The 24,034-nt window shown below is 34.9% G+C and overlaps 2 protein-coding genes and 1 long non-coding RNA gene across 3 annotated transcripts; 2 read left to right on the top strand and 1 right to left on the bottom strand.

The window, feature by feature from the left end:
- Positions 1-1,082: 1,082 nt before the first annotated feature.
- On the top strand, positions 1,083-3,826 carry LOC146901265 (plant intracellular Ras-group-related LRR protein 5-like). Its single transcript, XM_085731344.1, has 3 exons — positions 1,083-1,831; positions 2,247-3,163; positions 3,450-3,826. Exons 1-3 carry the CDS (start codon positions 1,327-1,329, stop codon positions 3,570-3,572), a joined length of 1,545 nt encoding a protein of 514 aa, XP_085587470.1. The 5' UTR covers positions 1,083-1,326; the 3' UTR covers positions 3,573-3,826.
- An 11,978-nt stretch (positions 3,827-15,804) lies between these two features.
- EYA (eyes absent-like protein) lies at positions 15,805-21,739 on the top strand. The gene is made up of 6 exons (XM_085733406.1): positions 15,805-15,867; positions 16,440-16,705; positions 16,794-16,961; positions 20,623-20,716; positions 20,802-20,996; positions 21,177-21,739. Exons 2-6 carry the CDS (start codon positions 16,460-16,462, stop codon positions 21,428-21,430), a joined length of 957 nt encoding a protein of 318 aa, XP_085589532.1. The 5' UTR covers positions 15,805-15,867; positions 16,440-16,459; the 3' UTR covers positions 21,431-21,739.
- LOC146901264 (uncharacterized) lies at positions 18,254-20,105 on the bottom strand. The gene is made up of 3 exons (XR_015021739.1): positions 19,975-20,105; positions 18,974-19,031; positions 18,254-18,377 (listed from the first exon to the last, which is right to left on the bottom strand). It is a non-coding gene; the product is annotated as an uncharacterized LOC146901264 (long non-coding RNA).
- Positions 21,740-24,034: the final 2,295 nt, after the last annotated feature.

Raw genomic sequence — 24,034 nt, 5'->3', positions numbered from 1 at the left:
TTGAGAGAGATAGAGGGGGCTGAAACAAGGGTTTAGAAATCAAACTAGGGTTTGTATAGAGTTTGTCTCTTGGCAACAAACTAGGGTTTGAAGGTTGATTCACCTTGGGAAACACTATTAGGATTGAGTCTCTTGGTTACGGGAAGAGGCTGGGATTTGGGTAGAATTAGGCGGGAGACTTATTCTTGTAACCCATTGAAATCTCTTTTGTAACGTTACTCATCATATAGTGGAACGGAGGGCTGCTCTCTCCCCCAGACTAGGTCAATTTGGACCGAACTGGGTAAACAGATTCTTTTGTGTTCTCTCTGCTTTTCTCTCGCTGTTTTTCTACTTTTGCTTGTTTAATTGCAATTCACTTTGATATTGGTTGCTTAATTATCCCTTGCTCCACACATCAAGTTTGTTATTGGTGTGTGTTTTTTCATCGAATCCGCAACATTTTTTCTTACAACGTATGCACTGAAGCTAACAAGCAAATAAATCATTGGAACTTTTGGATGATATTGGATGTAGATAATTCTCTCAACAATTATTCCATTTCCTTTCTCAAATAACTCTTCTTATTTTATAGATTTTTTTTTTGTTTTTGTTGAAGATTTATAGAATTCTTAATTGTACATTTGTTCAGACTTTAGTGGCATTATTGAGGCCATCGTGGTTAACGACAGGAAATTACAACAACGTCCGTATTAAGTTTTGAGGAAACAGTTTGATGGATTTATTTATTTATTTAAAAAACAAAATTAAATGATATTTACAAAATAACCCTTTATTTAAAACTAACTTCAAATATTAGAAAGTGGTGTTTTTACTCAAAAGCAAGTGTGAGCAAGTTTTTTTTGGTAGCCCAGTGGTTGTAGCTCACGTATTTTAAATGTGGAGAAGTGATATGTTTGGAGTTCAAATTCCGACCTCTGCATATATTATGCATTGTTTCTACCGACTGAGTTAAGTTCACGTAGACAATTAGGAGTAAGTTTTTTTTGGTAGTGTTTTTGTTCAATTAGGAGTAAATTAATATAATATAAAGTTATTTAAAAAAAATACAATAAAGCTCAAGTGTATGAGGTTTGTTTAGTATTGTCTCAAACAAAGTAAAGGAGACAAGGACCAAACCAAATCATAAGAAAATTTAGGAGTACATAGCAACCATTTCTCTGTTTTTTCACAACACTCACAAGATTTCACAACACTCACAAGATTTCTGTCCTTTTTTTCATTTCCACTTTGTTTCTTTCTCCCAACCCTGTTCCATTCATTTCTACAACTATTTGTACATAGCCACTCCAAACTCCTCTTCCTTCTTCCACCATATCAATATTCATGGCCACCACACCTTATCCACAACCACCTTCACGTGCCTTTCTAGACACAATACAAGAAATCACACAAATATATGGTTCTCTTCCACCTAGACCTTCTATAGAAGAAATAGAAGCTGCAACGTCAACGCTTGACACTCTTAACAACGTAGAACAAACCAAACTCCAAGAAATTGCAACACAAGAAAAACCACAAGATGTTCCTGAAGATCTTTTCTCTGTTCTTCAACAACTCAAGAACACTATGGTTCTTTTTCAAAGTCATCAACAGAGAAAAGAAGCTCTTCACCTTCTTCAGCTTGATAAGATGTTTCAAACCTTCGGTGATCTTATTCAAAGAGCTTCTGAATTGGTTTCTCCTGATGAGGATACAAAGAAAAAGAAACTTCCCACTTTATATGAAGATGTGGTTACCTATGAAAAGGAGGAAGAGGAAGAGCCACAAAAGAGTGATGATTTTGAAGGTGAAAAGGGTTCCTTAGTGCACAAGCCGTTTTTGTTAACAGGTTAGTTTCAATAATTTTACTTGGATTATTGATATCATGAGTTTGAATTATATATCTCATGGTTATACTTTCGGCGTCTCTTGTCTCACCAACCAAGTTTATTAATACTATCATGGATTTGGTTAGGTTTAGTGTCTGTTTCGATTGACTTATTTGAGTTTATCTACCGATTTAAGCACTTGTAAGACTGTTCGTAAGTTTTTTTCAACTTATTTCTATAATCACTACACGGTTGCTTATGAAAATAGCGTATAGCTTATATGGAAATAGTTTGACTTTATTTCATAATTTGTTATATATAAAGTTTTTACGTAAAAGTTATATCATAAGTTTATGTTATAAGCGCTTAACTAAGTTGTTTGCCCAATTAAAGAAAAACAAATATATTTTATTTGATTTGACTTTAATTTTGTAGGAGATGGGAGCATTGAGAAATTGAGTCTTATGAAAGTGGCAACTGTAATTGAAAATTGTGCTAATAATAAAGACACAATCCTTGAGCTTAGAGGGAAATTAGTGGATCAAATGGAATGGTTACCATTATCAATTGGAAAATTATCTGATGTTACTCAAATGGACTTATCTGAAAACAGAATCATGGCTCTTCCAACAACAATTGTAGGTCTAAAGGCTTTAACAAAGCTTGATCTTCATTCAAACCAGCTCATAAACCTTCCAAACTCATTTGGTGAATTGATAAACCTTACTGAACTTGACCTACATGCCAATAAATTAAAATCACTTCCGGATACTTTTGGAAAGTTGACAAATCTCATTGATTTTGACTTGAGTACAAATGATTTCACACATCTGCATGAGTCAATTGGGAGTTTAATCAGCTTAAAGAGATTAAACGTCGAGACGAATAAGCTTGAGGAACTACCTTTCACAATAGGTAACTGCACTTCATTGACTATGCTGAAGCTAGATTTCAATGAACTCAAAGCACTTCCTGAGGCAATTGGGAAGCTTGAATGTTTGGAGATTCTCACTGTTCACTATAATAGAATCAAGATGTTGCCTACAACAATTGGTAATCTAAGTAATTTGAAGGAACTTGATGTTAGTTTTAACGAGCTCGAATTCGTACCAGAGAATTTCTGTTTCGCGGTTAGCTTGAAGAAACTAAACTTAGGAAAGAATTTTGCTGACTTAAGAGCATTGCCAAGATCAATTGGAAATCTTGAAATGCTTGAGGAGTTGGATATAAGTGGTGATCAAATCAAAGCTTTGCCTGATTCTGTTAGGTTTCTGTCTAAGTTGAGAGTTTTTCGGGCTGATGAGACTCCTCTTGAGGTGCCACCAAAAGAAATTGTCAAGTTGGGTGCTCAGGTAAATAAATATAAACATTTTGATGTATTATAATTTGTATTGAACTCATATACACTGTTGATGTAAATGTTTTTTACACTGTCTATCAATCGTAATCAATAGATCATACAAAATGTTTGACTTCAATCATAAATACTTCTAAAATTACACATACAAAATGATTTGTTGACAGACGTAAACTTTTATACCGACAACGTATCAAAACTAAAATCTTATAACTTTTGTTTTGTTTCTATTCTTTCAATGACTTTATTTACTCAAATTTTTGTTCATTGTTGGTTACCAGGAAGTTGTGCAGTATATGGCTGATTATGTCTACAAGAGGGATGCAAAACTGTTGCCATTAAAGAAGAAAAGGAAGGGATTTTGGTCATGGTTTTGTTCCATATTTTGTCCTCAACAGGAATGATGTTCAAACAAAACCATGCTGTTGGTTCATGTTTATTCAAATTATATTTCATCTATTGCATATGTTTGGAACATCTTGTTGTTCCTTGTAAACTGTTTTCTCTAGACAAGTTTTTAGTTTGCCTTGTAAATGAGTGATTGTAACATTTGATTTTTTTGTTAAGTACTTCCTCTGTTTCAAAATGAGTGTCGCTTTAGGCTTTGGTACACAGATTAAGAAATGGAATGAAATAATCATTGGATATAACACTTTTACTAAACTGTCCTTACTTTATTAGAAAAAGACAAATTTAAAGTTGCATTGAAAATTGTGTGAGCGAAAAGTTTGAGAGGGTAAAGTTGGAAGAAAAAAAATTAAAGTTGTATTGGAAATGTAAAGCGACATTCATTTTGAAACAAATTTTTTTGCCTAAAGTGACACTCATTTTGAAACGGATGGAGTATATGTGTGTGTATATAATATGAATATTTGTTTACAACTTCAATTTTATTTTGTTTTGTACGTGACTATAGCTAATAACAACTCAAGGAATTCAAGGATAAAGATTAGTTAATAGGGAAAAACTTTGTCTTCCTTTATAAATATAGTAATCGGAATCAGAAGCCAGTGTCATAGTTGACAAATGAGTTGGAATTTTTCAATCCTTAATCCAATCTCATTTGGATAAAGCCAAACATGTCAGCATCGATGGTCTGCAGATCTTTATTTCATATTCTTATCATAGAATGACGAAAATGAATCAAAATTTATATATAATTAATGGTTAATGATAAATTGATAATAAAATGATTTGTCATTAGTTTCATTTCAATGGTTGATTATATAGATTGGAGAAAAGACAAAGAAGCATTTATGTTTCTTCCTTTTCTTTTAGGGATGTTTCTTCTTTTTCTTGGTCTGCAATAAATTATGTTTCTTATGTAGGAAGGAATAGACAAAATAACTTGATTAAAAATATATATATATATATATGAGTCAGGATCCGTTGACACCAGGTGTCAACGGATTCGTTGACACCAAATCCCAATCATTCATTTAAATTGATCTAAAGGTTCACATTTATTCACTTACAAACTTCACATGATCTCTCGTTCCTTAATTGTACATAACTTATTCTCTCTCTGATATCAGAGAGAGAATAAGTTATGTACAATCAAGCAATGAGAGATCATGTGAAGTTTGTAAGGGAATAAACGTGAACCTGTGGATCAATTTAAATGAACGATTGAGATTTGGTGTCAACGAATTCGTTAACACCTGGTGTCAACGGATCCTAACTCTCTCTCTCTCTCTCTCTCTCTCTATATATATATATATATATATATATATATATATATATATATATAAGTATTTTGTCAAAAAAAGAAAGATAAAATAACTTAAGAATCAACGTAATATTGATAGAAAACTTATTTAACAAAGATAAAATGAATTTATAATTGTTTTAGTCTTTGTCATTAGAAGATGTTGAGTGCTTTCCTAATATCCTTGTTGTTAATTGATTATCGTCACTTCACCTTAATAGTATCAACATTTATTTATATTTATTGGTTTGGAATAATGTACGTGATCTGGATTAAACTACAATTTAAGCAAATACGTTGAATGTATCATATATATTTTTTTAGTAAATATATCATATGTTGCATGTACCATATATCATATCGTACACAACAATCTTCTTTGCTCCTCTCAAAAAAAAAAAAAAAATCTTCTTTGCTATTTTTTTTTCTTTTCTTTTTGGCTCAAAATCCACATCAATTCACTTATTTTATATTTAGTTATAGATTAAGATACAAATAAGAAACCAATAAGTCAATCCAAAATTAATTATTACAGATAAAAAAAAAATCTTCTTTGCTATTTTTTTTTCTTTTCTTTTTGGCTCAAAATCCACATCAATTCACTTATTTTATATTTAGTTATAGATTAAGATACAAATAAGAAACCAATAAGTCAATCCAAAATTAATTATTACAGATATATTCTTCAAAAAAAAATAATTAATGATTACAATTTTTTTTTTGAAAGATAATAATTACATATATTAGAGTATGTATATCCACATATGTGTAAATTAGAGAATTGTATTGAGAAGGCAATCAAACGATGATTTTATTCACTGGTTGAGGGTCTATATATACATACAACACATATCCTACTTTTGAAAGATAGAATTAGGTCTTGTTTGGATTAACTTATTTTAGAGCTTATGCAAAACAGCTTATGCAAATAAATATCTTTTATGTATTATTTATAAGTTTGTTAATGTAGTTTATGAAGGTACAATTTTTGTTAGTGAGAACTTGTGAATTAAGATAAAAACTTATTTATTTGCATAAGCTCTTTTTCTTAAGCTCAAAATAAGCTCAATCCAAACGGAGCCTTAGAATCATATCTCCCCTAATAATTTACAAGATAGCAAATTTTTTTTTTTTGGTACACAAGATAGCAAAATTATTTACAACAATTAATACTTGTTGTTTTTCGATTTAAAAAATTATACCGAACGAAATTACTGGGTGAGTCACGACCAGGTCGCTTTCTTTAAGACATTTCGCGGCACTACCCTAGTTTGTGCAAGGTAGACTATCAGCCACGCCGTCTCCAGGATAAAACAGCCCAGATCACTGTTACGAGTATATACTGCACAGTATATAGTCGCTCGAGAATTACACCTCAAAGTATGGTTCAATCGTTTGATCGAAGCCACTCGATACGGTACGTAACCGCTCTATTCGAAACTGATGGGACAGAAAGGAGTAGAAGAAGAAGAACGATTTGTTAAAATCGAAGGGAGAAGAGAGAAAACCGCACAGGAAGCATCAACTGTGAGATTTTGGTGTGAAGAATGAGTGGGGCGAGCTCTCCTTTTATAGGCAGAGTTCGTGAGAATTACTTGGGGATTAAGTTTGCTTAATCCTTAAGCAAACGCGTTTTACGCGTGACTTGAGGATTAAGTTTGCTTAATCCTTAAGCAAAGCAAACGCGTTTTCTTAATTGGAAATATCCGGAAGTTTCTTGGATCGGGTCGGAATGTAACACATCAATTTGTTACGTGTAACGCTTTCGTATAATGAAAAATTAATTAATTAATTTAACATTTTCAAGTGACAAAAAAATATATCAATTTTCTGACCCACGACCCAAGCCCAAGCCCGGCCCGGCCGGTCGGGTGGCGTCGTCGTCGCGCGTGATATATATATTTTGTAAGCGTTCACCCGTTCACAAAAATGGGTACCCCAAGGGCACACCCTTGGAGGTCACCCCACCCTTATATAAACACTTACTAGTTGGGGTGACTCTCCAATGTGGGACATTTTTAAGTCACATACCCACACACTAGTTTCTCATAGTGTTTTTCTTTCTTTCCAATTTTCTCACTAGACTTTAACTAGTGTTCCAACCATCCCCCACTTGACTTCAAAATGGTTTCGAGAAATAACGTAAAACGTTTCCATAAGATTTGCTAATATACAAAGGTGTCGCCAACAACTTGAACCTTTGCATAGTGGAAGGTATTCTGATTTAACAAGAGTTGCTTACAGCATTGAACTCTATCTCAGACATAGAATCCACACACAAACCTTTTCATAGGTGTATTCTAAAAGCCCGTGCGTTTTAAGCCCTGCACATGTATCCCGGTTTTAACGAATGCTCTAGGAATTCTGCCTCAAAATTCCATAGGACCGGCCTAAGTTCCACATTCGTATAGGTGAGTCTATCAAGGGTACTCCTGTAGCTGTGTACCCCACTCAACATAGAGTATAGATCTCATTAAGAGTTACTATTACCTCATCCTTCTTTCGCTGCAGGATCATGCTTTCTATATTCTTTCTCTCATAGCATGTTCTACCACTTCATGACTTGTTTTTACCCATTGAACCTAAATCTTGGGATCTCTAGTCATATAGGTCGGGTTACCATCATTTAGTGGGCTATAGACATTAGTCCCATCCTACTGGATGTTTCTCGGACTTTCTCTCTATTAAGTCCTTTCGTCAAAGGATCAGCTAAGTTTTCATTCGTACGTACAAAATCAACTCTAACCGCTCCATTAGAGATACACTCTCTAATCGTACTGTGTTTTCGTCTTATCTGTCGTCTCTTACCATTGTAATAACGATTCTTAATCTTTGCAATAGCCGCGGTACTATCGCAATGAATTAACACAGCTGGTAACGGTTTCTCCCATAAAGGGATTTCAGCTAGCAAGGATCTTAGCCAACTTGCTTCTTCACTAGCAGTAGCTAGTGCTATCATCTCAGATTCCATTGTGGACTGAGCCAGAATGGTCTGCTTCTTAGACTTCCAAGAAACAGCTCCTCCAGCTATGCTAAATATATAGCCGCTGGTCGCTTTGGAATCATCCGACAAGGTGTTCCAATCTGCATCACTGTACCCTTCAAGTACAGCAGGATATTTTTGATAATGCAGTCCTAATGTCATAGTCCCTTTCAGGTATCTCATGACTCTCTCAATAGCATGCCAATGCTCCTTGCTTGGCCTACTTGTAAATCTGCATAAGAGTCCCACGACATAGGCAATGTCGGGTCTAGTACAATCAGTGGCATATCTGAGACTGCCAATGATGCTCGCATATTCAGTTTGTCTAACACCATCTCCAGTGTTCTTAAAAAGTTTTACACTTGGATCATAAGGTGTGCTTGCAGGTTTACAATCAATGTAGTTGTATTTCCTTAATATCTTCTCAACATAATGAGACTGATCCAAGGAAATTTCTTTATCTGATCTAGTAATCTTGATGCCAAGAATTACATCAGCTTCTCCTAGGTCCTTCATATCAAAGTTGTTACTCAACAGTGATTTCACAGAATTTATGGCAGGAATGTTTGACCCAAATATGAGTAGGTCGTCTACATATAGACATATGATAGTGAAAATGTTTTTATCATACTTGTAGTAGATACATTTGTCACTTTCATTCACTTTGAACTCATTCGTAATCATTAAGTTGTCAAACTTTTCATGCCATTGCTTAGGGGCTTGTTTTAGACCATACAGAGATTTGTCTAACTTACAGACTTTGCTTTCCTGTCCATGGACTACAAAACCTTCAGGTTGTTCCATATAGATTTCTTCTTCCAACTCACCATTCAAAAAGGCAGTTTTCACATCCATTTGGTGTACTATCAAGTTATAAACAGCAGCCAAAGAAATTAGTACCCTTATGGATGTGATTCGAGTAACTGGTGAGTAGGTATCGAAAAAATCTATATTTTCTCTTTGTCTGAAACCTTTGGCTACAAGGCGTGCCTTGTATTTGTCAACAGTTCCATCAGGTTTCAGTTTCTGTTTCAAAATCCATTTACAACTTATTGGTTTGCAGCCTGGAGACAGTTCAGTCAAGTGCCAAGTTTCGTTAGACAGTAGAGAATCCATTTCATCATTTATGGCTTCTTGCCATAAGTCTGCATCCAAGGAAGACAAAGCTTCTTTGAGATTTGATGGATCCTCTTCTAATGTATTAACCACATATTCAGGTCCATACTCTTTAGCAGTTCTTGCTCTCTTACTTCTTCGAAGTTCTGTAACATCAGTTATGATGTTTTCATCACTATTTCTGATTACTGGATTGTGATCAGGTGTAGTGTTCATGTTTGCGCCCCCACTATTACCCCCACTATCTCTTGATAGAAAGGGAAATTTCGTTTCATAGAAATCGGCGTCATTTGATTCTATGATCACCTTAGCCTTTAGGTCATAAAACCTATATGCTTTACTGTTCAAGGCATACCCAATGAATACACATTCATAGGCTCTACTTGCAAGTTTGACTCTCTTGGGATTAGAAATCCTTACATAGGCTAAACAGCCCCATGTTCGAATGTAAGACAAATTTGGTTGTCTTTTCTTCAAAATTTCATAAGGAGAAATTTTGTTCTTAGTTTTAGGTACTCTATTTAGCACATAGCTAACAGTTAATAAAATTTCCCCCCACCAATGAGGCGCTGCACTAGAATTAAGCATGATGGCAACTACTAATTCGGTAAAGGTTCTATTTTTTCTTTCCGCTTTACCGTTCATCTCAGGAGAGTAAGGTGCAGTTGTTTCATGAATGATTCCGTGCTCTTTATAATACTCATTGGATGTGTGTGATAAATATTTAGTGCCTCTGTCACTACGATAGCGCTTGATTCTTTTATTGAATTGAGTTTCAATTTCTTTGACAAAAATTTTAAACATATCAAGCGCATCACTTTTGTTTTTCATTAAATACACATAAGTGTAATCAGAGCAATCATCGATAAAAGTTATAAAGTATCTTTGTCCGTTTCTAGTCAAGTTACCATCAAGTTCGCATATATCGGAATGTACTAATTCAAATGGTTCGGTTTCTCTTATTACAGATTTATGAGATCCTTTTGTTATTTTTGCTTGACTACAAAACTGACATTTTTTCAAATTCATTCAAAGATAACTTAGGAATTAAACCGAGATTGCTCATATTAGAAATGATTCGTTTATTAACGTGACAGAGTCGTGCATGCCAAATATTAAAATCACACAACATATAAGCAGAAGGAGAAATTTTATTCATAAGGTTCAACTTAAACATACCATCAGTAGCATACCCTTTCCCAACAAAAACCAAATCCTTAGTAATAGAGTACATATCACATGCTATGATTTGTTCAAAACCAGCCTTATTCAGTAAAAAGCCAGAAACTAAATTCTTCCTAATTCTAGGAGTGTGCAGCACATCCTTCAATATGAGAGTCTTCCCGGAGGTGAATTTCAGCTCCACATCTCCGGTTCCAGCAACTTCAGTGGTGTGAGAATCTCCCAACAGCACCTTCTGATCTTCAGCAGCAGTGTATGTCTTAAACATAGCACGTTCATAACAGACATGGCGAGATGCACCAGTGTCTATCCACCAACCATCAGATCCACCCACCATGTTGATTTCAGTTATCATTGCAGTATACGGCTGCTCCTCATTTGTTGTCAAGTGAGCCTGAGCTTGAGCCGGTCGAGTGGATGGGTTTCTACACTTTCGTGCCATATGACCTGGTTGTCCGCAATTGTAGCAATTAAACGGTTGAGCAGGGTCATTCTTTGATGGTTGAGCTCTTGGGACCTTTTGTGGGTTCCCATTCTTATTCCGATTGGAATTCTTATTTGCAGGACGGTTCTGATTCTTAAATTGTTTGCCAGCAGGCTTCAGAACAGCACCCACAGATTTCTTTTTAGTGTTGCTGTTCGAGACAGCAAACACCTCTTCATTCAGTTCTTGTTTTCTTGCCTCTTCTTCAATACGAAGTCGAGTAATCAGACTTTCAAGAGAAAACTCCTTAGTTTTATGTCTAAGGGCATTCTTGAAGTCCTTCCAAGCAGGGGGCCGTTTATCAATTATCACAGCAATCTGAAACTGCTCAGGTAATTGAATCCCTTCAACAAAAATCTCATGAGCTATATTCTGAAGCTCCTGAGATTGTTCTTCGACAGATTTCTCGTCGTTCATCTTATAGTTTAGGTACCGGCTCACAGCAAATTTCTTTGAGCCAGCCTCTTCAGTGTTATATTTATTCTGAAGAGCATCCCAAACATCCTTAGATGTCTTATGAATCAGATGCAGATCATATAGATGATCCGCAAGACAGTTCAATATGTAATTCTTGCACAGGTAATCCTCTTCTTGCCAGAGGAGTCTATCCTTTTCAGCCTGTTTCACCTTTTCAGCATGTTCGGCAGTAAGCCTTTCCAACTCAGCATTTGCTGCAGATATAGAAGCATCTGTAGCCACTGCTGTCTTACCGTTACTAGTCGTTTCCATAGGAACCGACATCGATGGTATCACAGGTACGTTATCCTTCAAGACGTGGGCAACCTTTTTCGTAGTTAGAAAAAACATCATTTTTGTTTGCCAACGCTTGAAGTTACTACCGTGAAACTTAAACGGTTTGTTGAAGTCGACAGCTGTTCCAGAGACAGTAATTTCGTTGTTGGTATTCATGGTTTCAGAAACGTCTTAAAATTGTTGTTTTTCGATTTAAAAAATTATACCGAACGAAATTACTGGGTGAGTCACGACTAGGGGTGGGAACAGGCCAGGCCGTCCGACAGGGGCCTATGGCCTAGCCTATTTAAAGCCTAGTTCGGCCCAGCTCGTTTATTAACAAGGCCAGGCTCAAGCTTTTTATAAAGGCTATTTATTTAAATAGGCCAGGCTAAGGCTTACAAAAAAGCCTATTAAGCCCGTCGGGCCGGCCTATTAAGCTTTTTATGTATAATATATCTTCCATTATTGATATTGTTGAAGTTTTTTTCTCATAAACTCAAGCCTTCATATGATTGGTTATTTAGTAGTAGATATATTGGTGTGATTAGACCTTTGTAAGATTTCATTATTTAGTAGCACATGTATTCATGTGCTTTAGGCCTTCGAAAATTTTGGCCTATTTAGTAGTAGGCTTACATGTGTTGCTAGACTTTAGTGTAAAATAGGCTTTCGGGCTTCATCAGGCCTTTAAATAGGCCAGGCCAGGCCTCGAAATTGAGCCTATGACGGGTAATAGGCCAGGCTCAGGCCTATAATTTTTGAAGTAGGTCAGGCTTGGGCCTTACAAAGCCCGGCCCGGCCTAGCCTATTTCCACCCCTAGTCACGACCAGGTCGCTTTCTTTAAGACGTTTCGCGGCACTACCCTAGTTCGTGCAAGGTAGACTATCAACCACGCCGTCTCCAGGATAAAACAGCCCAGATCACTGTTACGAGTATATACTGCACAGTATATAGTCGCTCGAGAATTACACCTCAAAGTATAGTTCAATCGTTTGATCGAAGCCACTCGATACGGTACGTAACCGCTCTATTCGAAACCGATGGGATAGAAAGGAGTAGAAGAAGAAGAACGATTTGTTAAAATCGAAGGGAGAAGAGAGAAAACCGCACAGGAAGCATCAACTGTGAGATTTTGGTGTGAAGAATGAGTGGGGCGAGCTCTCCTTTTATAGGCAGAGTTCGTGAGAATTACTTGGGGATTAAGTTTGCTTAATCCTTAAGCAAACACGTTTTACGCGTGACTTGGGGATTAAGTTTGCTTAATCCTTAAGCAAAGCAAACGCGTTTTCTTAATCCGGAAGTTTCTTGGATCGGGTCGGAATGTAACACATCAATTTGTTACGTGTAACGCTTTCGTATAATGAAAAATTAATTAATTAATTTAACATTTTCAAGTGACAAAAAAATATATCAATTTTCTGACCCACGACCCAAGCCCGGCCGGGCAGGCGGCGTCGTCGCGCGTGATTTCAAGTGACAAAAAAATATATCAATTTTCTGACCCACGACCCAAGCCCGGCCGGGCAGGCGGCGTCGTCGCGCGTGATATATATATTTTGTAAGCGTTCACCCGTTCACAAAAATGGGTACCCCAAGGGCACACCCTTGGAGGTCACCCCACCCTTATATAAACACTTACTAGTTGGGGCGACTCTCCAATGTGGGACATTTTTAAGTCACATACCCACACACTAGTTTCTCATAGTGTTTTTCTTTCTTTCCAATTTTCTCACTAGACTTTAACTAGTGTTCCAACAATACTATTAGTCAACACTAATTTATAGCTGATTTGTTGACCAAATCAGTGCTGATCTGATCCTCAATTAGTGTAGATGTCAGCCACCTGAGTATTGGTTGTGACATATGTTGGGGGAATACATTCTTTTTGATTCTCATCACGAACAAAATGGCAATCTATTTCAATATGTTTAGTCCGCTCGTGAAACACTGGGTTTGCAGCAATATGTAAGGCCACTTGATTGTCACAACAAATTCTTATCGGATTTGGGTGTTGTATGTCGAGCGCTACCAACAACTATTTCAACTACTTCAACTCACATGTGGTGACAGCCATCGATTGATGCTCTGCCTCCGCCAAGGAACAAGAAACCGTATGTTGTTTCTTAGTTTTCCAAGATATAGGTGAATTTCCAAGTTGAATGAACCATCCAGAAAGAGACTTACGAGTTAAAGGACAACTCCTCCAATCCGAATCACACCAAGCATACATCTGTAAATCACTATTTAACCTCAACATTATTCCTTGCCCAGGATTACCTTTTAAGTAGTGAACCACACGCAATGCAACCTCCCAATGCGGCTCTCATGGTTGCTGCATAAATTGTGCGAGAATATGCACACAGTAGGACAACTCTGGACGTGTTGTCGTAAGATAGATAAGTCTTCCCACCAGACGCTTATATCACTCAGGATCAGGGAGACAAGGTCATTCAGCTAGAGCTAGATTATGATTTTGCTCCATCGAAAATGAGGCAGGCTTCGCTCCAAGTAAACCAGCCTAAGAAATAATGTCCAGACTCCAGAGCATACTTACGTTGACACAAGAAAATCCCTTCAGGACTTCGAGCCACTTCTATGCCCAAAAAATCTTCAACACCCCCAAGTCTTTCATATGAAAATAATCACTCAAATATCTCTTGAAAAGTTGAATGGTTGTGCGATCATTACCTGAAACAATGAGGTCATCGACATACACAAGTACACGGATCTGCACATTACCTTGGATAAGGGTGAAAAGGGAGTAGTCTGAGTAGGATTGTTTGAAATAAAATGGTCTTCATGTAAAAAAAATAATAGGAAAAATTTATTCACACCAAACTAGCATCACAAAATGGTGAATACAAGAAAACCATATAAACGCAGCACATCCGATTGTAAATAAAGTGAATTCTAAGTTCTTCCTTTGCTTTTTAAAACATCTTAAAGACCTTACCTGAAAATAATGAAGTTGTATAGTATTGATTTAATAGTGTCTACATTGTGTTCAGGATGTATCGCTATTCGCAGCAACCTCTTGACCGGTCATGACTGTCATCTGTTGGAACAATTCTACGATATTTGCCCCCGTGTAAGAATCAGGCCCATACCATATGCTCAAATCAGGCACTTGAGAAAATGCCTTCATAAAAGGAGATAAATATATCATTTTAAGAAAGAGGCACTTGAAATAAAATGTACTCACACGACCAATACAACGACAAGGAGGAATACAGAAAAGTTTGCATAGCCTGTAGAATAGTCTGGATAACATTTGATGAAGTACAGGTTATTGTCGACACAAGCTCATGAGCATATGCCTTTGTCTCTAACTTAGTGTTAATGTATAAGACATGCAAAGAAGTAGACTTAGAAGCTGGCTCGAGATACTCCATATAAGTAGAGGTAGCTGCAGCGTCAACCAGAGAACATCCAATACCTCATCCGACATTCTATACACGTCAACCTGCAAATAATCATCAGAAGAAAATTAACGAGCAAGGATTAACAAGTATCACACGTACCAAATTCTGCTAATCTAGTGTACTGCAGCACGTATGATATGATTCATACAAGATATCAGCACGTTTATAAATAGGAATCTTAATAGAATATATCTTCAAGACATGCCTCATATACCATCATATCTTCAGGTTCAATGAAATTGAGGCATTTCTTATCATGTCCATGATCCATTCATCATAATGTGAAGTAAATTTTGTTTTAAAGTAAAAAAGCTACTTGCATAGATAAAGTAACCATGAAACACAAATATTTTTATAAATTCAAGTTCGTCCAAAATATAAATACAGAAAAATGGAATTACAAAAGAAATACATAAAACCTCAATTCGTGTGAACTGTATAAGATGGATGTTAGTGTTACTACTAATCTACTATCTGCAACTTTAATAAATACTACTACCCATTTCTTTATCGTCACCTATAAATACATGTTTCAAGAAGTATCTCATATCATGAGAGACATTTTAACACACTCCTCACAAATTGTGCGGACACCTCTAGCATAACTCACAGCGGGGCGACCCAACAAATTTTAGATAGGTTCAAATAGCTTGGACACATCACTTAGACACTCACACACAAAATACATTTTATTTAATTATTTGAAATAAGTATAATTTAATTATCTTCTCTCTCTCTCTCTATCTTATTCTCAATTATTGTAAAATCAGATTTCGTTTTTATTCGGATTATGTAATCCGAAAAACACTAACAATATCGTATTTTGATCATTTTTGCAGGACGCGGAATAACATAGGGTGGAAAAAATAATAGTATCATTGTAAATTGTAATGGGTCTGAATAAGTGGGCTACTCACTCGGCCCATGAAAAAGAAAACGACAAAGAAAAGGTAAACCGAGATTGAAACTGAAATGGTTGAATAGTGTGATGTTTTTCTTCTTCTCATTCACATTCACATTCACAACGCTACTTCATCGATCGTTCTTCTCTGCAACCACCTAAGCAAGGTAACTAACTAACTAACTAACTTTCCATCTCTTCAACTGTAACTATACATCCATATCGTGATTTTCAACTTTTTCATTTCGTATTTTTCACGCTGATTTGAATCTTAATATGTTTTTTGTTTTTACAATTAATATATCACGCTCATTCATTTTATTGATTAAAATTTCTGAAATCATCATATTTACACCGTTGAATTATTCTTTCAACTGAGGTTTGATTAATTTTGTTCAGCAATTGAATGTGTGATTAATGCTATAACTGTTTTCATTTTTTCTTTCTAAATCCTAATTATATCTTGCTTTAACTTTCTACATAGGAATTATTTGAAGTAATTAATGTATCATTTTGTTTTTGAAGAATTATGTATCGTTTCCTTGTGTATTGTTGATAGTTACAGTGGTTTTGAGCCGCAGCTCTATAGTCATTATAGTTTTTTAGCTCAGCGGAATTTGAACAAACTGTTATTTTCTGCGATATGTGTTTGACAACACCGGATAATGATGTCAATATTGAATGGTAAATGTGTTAATTAAAGTAACATTGTGCAATGAGTCGTGGTGTTTTTCTGCAGGGCACAGCTAGGTTAGTGGAATGGCGGTTGCATCTGGGATGAGGGCGGATGAAACACGGGTATCTTCCAGTGACAACATCCATCCCAGGCTGGATGTTTATATTTGGGACATGGATGAGACCCTTATACTGCTCAACTCCTTACTGAAATCATCATATGCCGAGGCTTTCAACGGTCTGAAAGATGTGCAGAAAGGTGTCGAGCTTGGGAAGACGTGGGAAAATCTCATTCTGCAATTGTGCGATGATCATTTCTTCTACGAACAAGTAAAGTTCAGCTTTCTTGTTCAAATATTTTCCATGGATTGTTTTTAGTTGTGGAGAGTTAGTTTGGTGTCCGGTTTTTGTTTTGCAGATTGAAAGTTACAATAAGCCATTTCTTGATGTTCTGTCCAAATATGATGATGGGAAGGACCTATCTGATTATGACTTCAACCAAGATGAATTAGGCCCTCCACATGATGATGCCAACAAAAGAAAACTTGCATATAGGCATCGAATTATAGCCCAAAAATACTTGCAGGTAACACTTCTGGAGCATTATCGGTATGTTTAATGACAAATTTTCAATTTCATTGCTAAAGTTCATAACATGGGATATTCTTGTTGAATTATTCAGTATTTATTACAGCCTCCTGAAATTGATTCATTTATCTGTTACAGTACGCTTCATGTTTTCTTGATGGACTGGTTTGGTATATACTACATGGTTAGCTGATTAGTCAGTTAGTCAAATAGTTGGTTACTTTCTGTTATAACTAACTGAACTCATTTTTGTATGCTTCAGTTAGATTCAGCTTATATATAAACTACCCCTTTATACATTTCGTTCATTCCATTTGAATCAATAATCATAATATGCAATTTCTCTCTCTTCTTAAGCTATGAGTTAGTAGAGTTCTTTGTCATATGAGTAAACCATATAATTGTTTCCTTTTATGACCCTTGTTTAAAAATATAAGTTTCTAAAACATGATATTTTTGGTTTTACAAGGTAACATGATTTTTTGACATCTAGTTCTCTTTTTACTTATCTATTATACTGGTCCTACTATCTAGAAAACCATAATGTAATGTATATATGGCTGAAATGGATTTCAAAACAAGTTTTTTGAACAATGCGAGACTGATTCACTGTCGCAAACTTTGTATAGATTAAAAAGTAACTTCCAAAACATAGTGTTTGGAGTGTTATTTGTAGGCCTAATCTTAATTTAGATAGCTGCGAACCTAGGGATGGTATTTTGCTGTGAACATTCTGAAAATGAGTTGCAAAACTTGCAAGTGGCTTGCCATTCATTTTCCTGTCATAACTTGTTTATTTCTAGTATGTGATGAATGGTGTATCTTTTCTAGTATGCACTGTTTATGTAATTTTTGTCTGTGCTAAATTTTGTATTTATTTCTATGGTAAAGTTGTTTTTTCCTATATGTTGTCTTAGTATATTTGCTGAGTTGGATAAATATTAATAACATTTTAATAAAAAATTTAAATGCTGCTGCACCTCCCTTCATTTTACCTAAAACATGAAAATGTTGACACTCGAAAATGTTGACAATTCATCAAGACATGGCAAGCTTAGGAAATTTGGTGATTGGTCTCTAATGAATTGATTGAATATCCATATTGAAGATATAGTAAAGGCTACTGATAAAATAAATATTTAAATGGTTTTAAAAGATCAATAGTTACAAGTAAAAGTTGACAGAAGAAGGTAAGATGAAGGGAGGTGCAGCAAAGTTTCAAACAAGTGCTCATAATACACTATTAGACTCACGAGCCTTTAAAACTTAAATATTTATTCAACCATACAAGTGCTCATAGTGTATTACTATTAGATTGTTCCATACGAAGATTAGATTATTCCATAACTCTGAGCCATAGTGTATTACAAGTGCTTCAAAGTTTCAAACAAGTGCTCGGATCAACCATAGAATCCTGTTAAAAAAATAACGGAACACATTAGTTATCCGCTCTCAGGTTGAACAGTTAAGGGTCGGAGAAGTGCAATTACTCATTCTTAACTTAAAACCCACATTCTTAAGAGCAAAGAGTCGGGCGGAAAAAGAAAAGAGAAGCTCTTCGTTCCCGGTTCTCCTGTAGCTGGATCCTACGGAACCACTAGAATCCTAAGTTTGAATGGGATTCCAACTCAGAGCCTTTTGATATTTTGAGAAGAGTTGCTCTTTGGAGAGCACAGTACGATGAAAGTTGTAAGCTGTGCTCGAAGGGTTATTGTCTATCGTTGGCCTCTATGGTAGAACCAGTTGGGGCCTGAGACTCATAATACACTACTAGACCATTGACCCGTGCGTCGCACGGGTCATATTAACTTTAATATATATGAATAAAGTATATCATAAAAAAGTTGATGTTAAATAAAAAGTATAATACAATTGTATTAATATTGAAATACAAAATTTTAAATTGTTAAATACCGTTCATACTTCAGTGCAACAATTCGGTCGCACACGATATCTTGCAAAATTTATGTATTAAGCAATATATTGTCTTAACAACGATTACAACATTACCTTAAAAAGTAAAGGGTACATAGACCCGTGCTCTACCCAAACTTTTCATTAGGCTTCCCTGAAAATTTGAGCAACAAACTTATTCAGTCTTTCATCGAAACAAACTAAGAAATAATATTATGTCTAGAAAAATAAAAGTTAAAAGAAGAATAAAATGTCATCTAAAGAAAAAACAATCAAAAGCAAAAGTCACCTAAATCACGTAAGAAAAATAGAGAGCAAAACAGATCATCAAAATTGGAGTCATAGTCTTCTATCTTCGTTTTGTATAAATACCGGAGGTTAAAAAAAATCTTTTGAATCTTCTAATGTCAATTTGCACCCAATTTTTTATTTTTTTTTTAACCTCGCACATGTACCTTTTATGAAGTCAATAATCATATACAAAAAAAAAAAAGCATCAAAATGTTAAGAAACCTTCCAATTATATTAGAAAATAAAGAAGGTGTGAACAATTGCCATTGCACCAATATCTGTTTATCTTCATTATTATTCTAAGCTTAAGTTGTAGAATATGAGTATCAGTATGAATAAAAAAAGGAATAATTATTGTTCAAATTGGATAGCCTACATATTTCCATAATAAGCATCAGGTATGAAAAATAGAAAATCGAGCCAATGATTGTCAATATGACACAATGCTATAATCAAACATGTGACAACAAAGTAGCTAATCTCCATTACCCAACAACTAACGTTTTTAAGATAAAGTAACACCCAACAATTATAAAAATAGGGGGAATACTTGGGTGACTTGAAATGAACTCCTGCCACTGCCAAATGGGGCTGGTTTTGTAGATTTTTTTTCTTTTCTATCGAATTATTTGTTAACCAAGCAATTTCATCACGTTTTGTTTCCCAATTACTTTTCACATAGGGCTATTAAAATAAAGGTCATGCTAACCGGTGTCCCCTTAACCAGTGTCCCAGGGGCACTGGTTAACATTACCCTTAAAATAAAAAGTGTGCTTAGAGAATTGCACAGAGAAATGATACACAACCTTAACCTTTGCTCACATCTTTGCATCATATATTGCATGAAGAAAGTGTGGTTAGAGCAGCCCCGCCACTGTTAATCTTTTGTTTGCCTGCAAAATTGTTTCACGACTCTTTTTTACAAACTTTGTTTATGCAAATCACAATAAAAACAATGAATAAAAAGCACTAATTAATGGTTATTTGAAACAATTATGATATTGGTTTTGAATATGAAAAAAGCATTAAATGATGTGTCCTTAGCTTGCATAACACACTTTTAAGGATTGCTTAAGACATTAAGGGAGGTAGTTGGCAACTCAATTAAGGCTTATGAAAGGACATTTACATTTGGGAGAGAAATTTTAATTTGAAGCATTAAATGATGTGTCTTTAGCTTGCGTAACACACTTTTAAGGATTGCTTAGGAGGGAAAAACCAAAAGCTATTAGGGTTTAGCAAAAGCTTGACCTAATAAGCTTTTATAGTAAGTATGATTAGTCTCACCAGCCTTTGCTTATAGATAGGAGATGGTAATTTGTTTTCTAACGATGGAAGTTTGATAGACTTCGTGAAGTAATAATCTTATCTATTGAGACTTAAAGAGTTATGGTGTAACCATACAAGTTTACTTCATTTAAGGATAAACTTAATATTCTCTCTCCTTGTTTCAGGGTTTACATAATATTTTAGATCAGGAGACAATAAAAGTATGGAATGATTTGTATGATAAAACTGATGAATATACCGACAAATGGCTTTCATCAGGTATGTTTTGACAATTCAATTATATTATCTTTTGTTGCATGACCTGTATGTATTAGTTATATTTATCTTGTTTTATATATTTCAGCACGGGCCTGTTTGACGGAGTGTTCTGGTGAAAATAAAGACGTGGTTTCTTCAATTACTTATGCCAACACAAGCACAGACTCAACTAATGCAAAACATCAGCATGTGAATGTTTTAGTTACAGCTGGATCATTGATACCATCTCTTGTAAAATGCTTGCTCTTTCATCTGGACAGCTTAATAACACATGGAAATGGTGAGTAATTTGCTTCTATTCTGATTACTACAAATTCAATGTGACAGAATAGATTTATTATACCAAACATCTTTCAAACCATTCAAAACTAGTAATCATATTATATTGGGGTGAAGAGTTCAGTCTTTAAAATGAATATAAATTACTTGCTAGTGAAAACGATGTATTATCTCATTTCAGTGTATAGCTCCTGGGAAGTGGGGAAAATTCAATGTTTCCGATGGATCAAGGAGCGTTTCAACCATCCCAACGTTCGCTTTTGTGTGATTGGAGATGGATGGGAAGAGTGTGAAGCTGCAGAAATCATGAAATGGCCGTTTGTTAAAATTGACCCGCGACCAGGAAAATCTCATAGGTTCCCTGGCCTCACATCCAAAACAGTTGGCCACTATTTCTCTGTGGTATATCCAAACAATGACAATGACGAAGAATGACGACTCTTCATATTATCTGACCCTTTTCCGTGATCCTGTCTGTTGCCCAAAAAAGGGGAGGGAAAAAAAAACAGCAGCATGGCCAATTGTGTTGCCATGTGTATATATTGATGCCATGTGATGGCTGCCACAACTTAGATGTTAACGGGTCTTGTTGAAATCAGTTTGAACTATTTTTATATGACATGGCTGGGTGATCACAAATTTAGAAGTAGATGTGGACGGGTAATGAATGCAGATCATTTACCTCTGCTCATGTATATAAGATGTTTCAAAATAATATATATATGAACCTTATCTTGGTCACCAGCTCATCATATCTCACCTTTATCGTTCATTTAGCTGCAGTCTGGAAAAAGAAATCACACCTCGTACAGTTATTATCACAAGTTTTTTTGTTTTTGTTTTTTTGTTATAAGCAAGTTTGCTTTTGGCACAAAAGAGATTAAATGATATGCACAATTGGTGTAAAGTTTTGTAGTTAATATCTGAAGCGGTGCTTCTTTATTTTTCTTTATTAAATTGTTTTTTTTTTTTTAAATGACAAATGTTAGTTTTGTATGTTAGTATTTTCTCCATTGTCACGATCCAAACAAATGACGTAACTCTTTTAATCCCTTGGTTTAACCAAGTGAGCTTTTCTTTCTATATTAAAATTGTTGAGGATCCTGATCCAAACAAATCCGTTATGTTATATTAGATTGTGTTTTTGGTAGAAAATCAAAATAGACATTCCGACGGGAAAATTGTGTTTTATCGTATGTGTACTTTTCAAGTTTGAACTTTATAATCAAGATGTTTCTGTGAATACATTCCAGTTATTACTAATGAATATGTAAATGTTGGGAACCGCAAATATGCACACATGAAGAATGTGGTGAATGGTGCACACGTAATTTCAATCTTCGGATTTATTTATACATACACTTTTATGGTGAAATGTGTTGTATATCCACTAGTGTGAGTGTGTGACACCCGTGCGTTTGCACGGGTTTAGATATCTATTATCGAACAATATAATCTAAATCACACGAACTAATAATTACAATAATAGAAATTTATTATATTATACCAAAGCGACAACAAAATTAAGATATATATATTGGATGACATAACATAAATATTATGAAATATGTACGGAAATTACAATGGATTAAGGTGTTAATCCACCTATAATCCTTATTACGAAATAAGCACGGAAGTTACAATGGATTAAGGTTTTAATCCAACTATAATCCTAGATAATCTACCCAATCTAACTTCAAGAAAACTATCATGACAACCAACGAAATTCCATCCGCTATCCTGCAAGGTCTTTCATCACAACACGAACTGAAAAACCAAATTAGCATCTCACTTAGACACAAATAACTTTGTCAAGAATACCAAACATATATATCATCATTAATTCTTTAAAAAAAAATATCATTAATAACAACTACTACAAAAATCACGACAATGATTTAATCTCTGTCTCTATAAGAACAAATGGTAATAGCCCAAGCTAAGCATAATAATGGGAAAATGCTAAACATAATTATTCCTACGTAAGTCATTCCTAATTCTTCAATATTGATAATACTAATAAGAAACAAAAAAAATGACAAGTAGAGTGATGCATATAAGAAAACTTTTAGTCGTTTTGAAAGTATTGATAAATATTCTGAGAATGATGTGGAAATTATGAATGAATATGAAGTATTTATAATAGATTTTGTAAAGTGTTAGTTACTGTTACCGTTATTTTCACTATTCATGACCATTACTTTCATTGTTCATGACCGTTTTTTACTGTTCATGAACCCTTGAGTGGGTTATTACGAACTGTGTTACGTTCCTCGTGTTTACGTCCCTTCACCAGCTGACAAATCCTACGTAGGATCTCGATCCTGACTACATTGCTTACATGCAAGCCATAAATTCAGATTTGAAATTCTTCAAGTCCCTCTAGTTAGGCTTGTTCCTCCACTTCATGTGAAGTGCAATAAAAAACAACAACATGGCATCATTTGAAGGTGAAGATAACACTTTTATAAAACTCACATTGCATATTTGTGAACTTTGAACTGTCAGACGAAACTGCACAATATATCCAATGTGTAACTTTAAACTCCCTTATCCGCAAATTACTGTGAAGAAGATATTTATTATAGGTTAGAATTGAAATCAAATGTGGAAGGCAAAAGTTGATGAAAAAAGAAAATCCAAAAATTTAAAACTAACACCTTATTATATTTCATACCCTGTAACAACCTAATGACAAAGGAAATCCAAAAATTCATATTGTATAAAGCTTATACTTGCCATATCTATTGTCATCCCATAAGAATCAAATGTTTGGTAAGAGTGCGAATATACTTGCCATATCTTTGGCATTTTGTTTCATTGCCTAGTTGCATGCCTAAATGTTTTTTACTTTTTAATAGCAAAACATGCCTATATGCTGAAATATGTGGTTGTGAATTTTGTATTTTTACGTGTTTGATTGAGGTGTCTGAGATTATGTAGTAAGTCAAATAAATTAAATAGAGAGTATTCAAATTTCTAAAGTATAGGAAGGTCTGCAAAAACTATAAGAGAAATGATTAAAAATAATCTAAAGAT

This window comes from Medicago sativa, chromosome 8, assembly GCF_051527215.1.
Source record: "Medicago sativa cultivar Bolivia chromosome 8, Bolivia_mono, whole genome shotgun sequence".
Classification (NCBI taxonomy): Eukaryota; Viridiplantae; Streptophyta; class Magnoliopsida; order Fabales; family Fabaceae; genus Medicago; species Medicago sativa.
Note: the sequence above shows the minus strand (reverse complement) of the source record. Positions and strands in the feature narration are given on the sequence as shown.

Coding starts and splice junctions, on each gene's coding strand:
- LOC146901265 (XM_085731344.1), top strand. CDS start 1,327: ATGGCCACCACACCTTATCCACAACCACCTTCACGTGCCTTTCTAGAC. Junction 1,832..2,246: donor CAAGCCGTTTTTGTTAACAG/GTTAGTTTCAAT, acceptor TTAATTTTGTAG/GAGATGGGAGCATTGAGAAA. Junction 3,164..3,449: donor TTGTCAAGTTGGGTGCTCAG/GTAAATAAATAT, acceptor GTTGGTTACCAG/GAAGTTGTGCAGTATATGGC.
- EYA (XM_085733406.1), top strand. CDS start 16,460: ATGGCGGTTGCATCTGGGATGAGGGCGGATGAAACACGGGTATCTTCC. Junction 20,717..20,801: donor CGACAAATGGCTTTCATCAG/GTATGTTTTGAC, acceptor TATATATTTCAG/CACGGGCCTGTTTGACGGAG. Junction 20,997..21,176: donor CTTAATAACACATGGAAATG/GTGAGTAATTTG, acceptor ATCTCATTTCAG/TGTATAGCTCCTGGGAAGTG.